Here is a 4,592-nt window from a genome sequence, read left to right on the forward strand (position 1 = left end):
GAGGGCAACAAATGTATAGATGTGCTTTACACAATTGATCTATGTATTGTGATGAATTTTATGAGCCCCAATAAATTGATTTTTAAAAGAAAGAAAGAAAAAAGAAAGAGGGTCACAGCAGAGGAGCTGTAACAAAATGTGTGTGACCTGTTGAATGTGAACTAATGATCTGCTCTGAAACCTTCACCAAAGTCTCCACACTGAAGAGGTGGTTTGGCTAATGAAACACTGGTCTAATAATATAGACACGAGGAAAAACACATTTTAATATCTAGATGAAAAATTCACCATGACTATGAGTGCTTCAGGTGACTGATGCTATTTTTAGGTACATCATCACTCAGCTCCTTTAAATTTTCATGGACTCGTGTCTTCTGTTCTACTAAGGAGGCAGAAATAGAAGCATATATATTCGCTGAAATTGAAAGTTCCACCTATCGTTAATTTCCTCTTGCCTCCTCTACCTTACAGTTTACAAAGAAGTGTTTTTTATCTCTAAAATCTACTGTGGTAATAACTCTTGGTCTCTGAAGGCAAAGTTACTATTATATGAAATCAGACATTTGCCTTTATAACAATGAAAATAAAACCTCAATGCCGACTTGCCCAAGGACAAGAGGTGTGAATTCACGACACACCCACTGAAGACAGAGTATATTCACCATAATACTCTTTTGAAGTAACAAACAAGTTCTGTAGTATGAACTATAACAAGTCTCGACCAGGCCTGATGCCAGCTCCTGAAGGGGCTGTGGCTCCCTATGCCTGACCAGTTGCCTAACTGACAAGAACAGAAGAGGTGGGGTGGGGGGGTGGTGGAACGGGCCTTTCCATGCATTGTGAAACCAGTACATTCTGAACCAAACCTATTCAGAAACTCAGGGGGAAAATGGAAGCGAGGTTTCTAAAATTCTGAGACTGATTTGTTTTTGAACAAATATCTTTGTAGAACCCACTGCTCTGAGTCAGTTCCATCTCACAACAATCCTACAAGACAGAGCAGAACTGCCCCAAAGATCTAAGTCTTTCTGGGAGCAGACAGCCGCATCTTTGTCCCACGGACCAGCTGGGAGGTCTGAGCTGCTGCCCTGTTGGTTCACAGCCCAATGCTTCACCAAGGGGCCGCCGGGTTTCCTTTATACTATGTATATTACTTACTTATCAACACTTATGAAGCAAGTGTAGCCTGATTCATAATTAAAGGAAGTGCTAACTTCCAATTAAGAGATTAGAGAAAATAAAGATGGAACATGGTCCCCACTCAATTACAAACTCTCTGGCATGTGAATCTATGGACATCTCCAGGGAGAAGAAATCCTATTTGAACAATAGTAAAAGTCCTATGAGGCAGGTGATGTAATTATTCCATTTTATAGCTGAGGACTCGGAGGTATGGTGTAGTTAAATACTGTGCTCAGGCCAAATCCGAGATTTCAGCATGCATGCACCCACAACTTTGCCACGAATGGGCCCCTCACCTTGATGGGGGGTTTCCGAGTGATGTGGGAGACCAGGAAGTTCATGGCAATGTCCTCACAGTTGATGTATTCATCCACCATGTCTCGGATGGCCTGCGGCATCACGTAAGAATATAGATAGGCGTAATACTGTTCGGGGAAGAAAAGCACCACAATCTGTTAGAGGGCACAGTTCTGTAACTTTCAATAAAATAGGGTGTGATAATAATTACGATAATCACTAGCGTTTAAGGAGTTGGAACTGAGGGTGCTAACCCCTCGCCTTTGAGAGGAGAAAAAACTTCGAGCCTGTCGGCAGGAATACATATCAGAAGTTCAAAAATAGTCAATCAAATTGACACGAAGGAGCATCGGCAAAGTGGAGACCCAAAGCCCACTGATGAAACATGTAACTATCCGCTAGTTCTTTAAAATTTCCTCCTCCCACTGTTATGGCTTTAGTTTTAACTCATTAATCTTGCTAGATCTGTGTATGAACTTTGGTTTTGATACAAAAAATCCAAGAGAGATAAAGCCCTCAGAAACAGTAATGGGAGTAATGATTCCCTGAGGATACGGGAAAAGAGGGTGAGGAAAGGGGAAATTGATAGCAACGATGACTGTATAAACCCACTCGAGGGGAACAAACATCAGAATTTTAGGTGAATGGTGACATTGGAAGGTGTAAGTTATGGCAAAAAACTATATAATAATAATAACATAATATATTATGGGTTCAGGGGGGTGATAGGGTGGGGAAGGGAGAGGATAAAGGGGAGATGATATCAAGAAGAAAGAAAATGTATTGAAAATGATGGTGGCAGCAATTGTACAACTGGTTGATGTAATGGGACTATGGATTGTAATTATATATGCAAAAGATCCTAATAAAATGTTAAAAACAAAACAAAAAGCCTCACTTAGTCTCCATGGTATCTGAGCCATTTTGTAATGCGATCTGTCATTTTAGGTCGGACACTGGTTTGGTGGAGGAATGGAAATAAAGGACAGTGGGGGGACAGAAGGGCTGCTTCTGCTGTGGCCCCATAAAACATCTGTTCCCTCAGGCCCTTCCTTAAAGATTTTAGAATTTGCTCACTTACCATCTCCCTGGGCTACATACACCCTGCTCTAAGCCCACTCCTCTAGATTGTTAGCACGGTCTCTTCCCTGCTGATACGCCTTCTTCCCTGCAGCCTGAGTGGTCACGTTAGGACAAGGCCAAGTGAGTGTGTCCCTCTTTTACTCCAAATCTTCTGATGCCAAGTCCTTCGAATGCCTCACAAGCACCACCGAGTGGAGGCACTAGGGTCGACTCACACTGGCTAAGTTTGCTGATAGCTAAGTTTTCAGGGAGTTTATGAGAAGGCTGCTAAAATATACCATTATTATCATTACATAAGCTTAGAACTAAATAAGTTATACTAAGAAACAGAAAATAAGTACCTAAAACTCAGCACTTTCTAATTGCATTCTACTATTTGTATTCATAAGGTTATATATATGTACAAATATAAGCATAAAACTAAATGTGGAACTAAGTTCAAAAAAATAAAAGCAATTCTCATGAAAAAAAAAAAGTTCATATTCAAGGGGGTTTCAAAGAAGTTTGTAGAACTGTCCATTATCTTTTCATTCCATTTTCCCAGGAACTTTTTGGAACTACCGGGATGATGAAATATTATGTAATAGTGTGCTGCTGTGCATACTTCCAAATTCCATATTCAGTAACTCATATTACTAACCTGGAACCAGCCATTTAAAACATTAACACCACAGAACTGCCAAAGACCACAAAAGAGCAGCTACTAACTCTAATGTATTGAAATATGTGAGGTGACCGAATAAATTATTTTCTTAACTAGAAGAATCTTAAAAAAAAACTAGTGGAATCTATGCAGTAAAATAATGGATAACTAAAATCTATCTGTCACATAAACGTTTGACGTCACTCTGGCAGTGAAGTACTTAAGAACTGGGGGACTTGAACGAGAAACCAGACATTTTGGTTTTACTGAAAGACAGGTGTTCCAGGTTTGTTGAACCTTCCAGAAATGGCAACTGCTTGTCATCGTATGTTGATGAGCACAGAGAGCTGGGGAGGGGGAGGGAGACAATTCAAAAGATCTGTGGAAAATTTCATTTAAGTGTACTGGAATGTTCCCACGAAGTTGTTGACGTCCCCTTGTATATTTTAAAGTAAGCACAACCCATATTTACAGGGAAAGCACAACGATAAGGTCTGTGTTCCAAGAGAAATGATTAAAATCAAATGTCAAATATAAGTTCAACTGAAAAGCAGACCTTTGACTTGCCAAATCAGTGTTAAATCAAGATTTTTAAACAATGAAGCACATACAATCATGCTACTTTCACTAAGATTTACAAACTCAGTGAGAATGTTATGTTAATCTTGGTCTCATCTTTATCTCAACTTTGGAAAAACTTTCGTAAGTATATTTGTAGGCACACAAATATGTGTAAATAAATACACATATTTCTGATGTGTGCAATAGAAATTTTGCATTGATAGGTATGTGATGATTTAAAAATCAAGATCAGCAACTTAATTGCTTTCAAGGGCCCATCAATAAGTCAAATAAAGTAAGTGGCATTTTTAAGAAAATGGTGTAAGAAAAACAAGCTGTGACGGAGCAAAATAGAGCCCGTGTGATCCATCTACAGAGAGTGGAGCCTGCTCAGGACAAGCCCTCTGGGCCCTCCTCTTCACCTTGTTTCTGTTCGCCAGGTCTACATCCTTTGGGAATCTTTCGGTTTTCTATGAGTTGGCACTATATGGGGTAATATTGTGGGGATTAAACATACCTGTGAGGATATGAGGCTCAAATGCTATTAGACTACGCAACAGAAAAAAATACTAAGCTTTATTAAGTATTTATCATTTGAACGTAAAGAAATATGGCGATTATAACTTTTAAAGACCAATCAGAGGCTGTGACATGGCAAGTCTTTCAGAGGACCAGCAAATACATCAGGCTTAAGTGGAGGTGTCACTGCTACACGGTGAAAATGGCTCTTGACTCTGGCTAGACCAGAGGAGGTACACTGGTACAGATAGGAACTGAAAATACAGGGAATCCAGGACGGATGAGCCCTACAGGACCAGTGGTGTGA

General features: G+C 39.8%; 1 protein-coding gene across 3 annotated transcripts in view; it reads right to left on the reverse strand.

The window, feature by feature from the left end:
• The window catches only part of EXTL3 (exostosin like glycosyltransferase 3), a 171,224-nt gene that overhangs the window by 7,661 nt on the left and 158,971 nt on the right, over positions 1 to 4,592 (reverse strand). For all 3 annotated transcript variants that reach the window (XM_045286613.1, XM_045286612.1, XM_004707627.3), the window contains exon 6: positions 1,479 to 1,607. In XM_045286613.1, the coding sequence (XP_045142548.1) occupies positions 1,479 to 1,607 (129 nt within the window). The remainder of the gene's footprint in view (positions 1 to 1,478; positions 1,608 to 4,592) is intronic.

Source organism: Echinops telfairi, unplaced genomic scaffold, assembly GCF_000313985.2.
Source record: "Echinops telfairi isolate 266 unplaced genomic scaffold, ASM31398v2 ScPeMD7_9;HRSCAF=40, whole genome shotgun sequence".
NCBI lineage: Eukaryota > Metazoa > Chordata > Mammalia > Afrosoricida > Tenrecidae > Echinops > Echinops telfairi.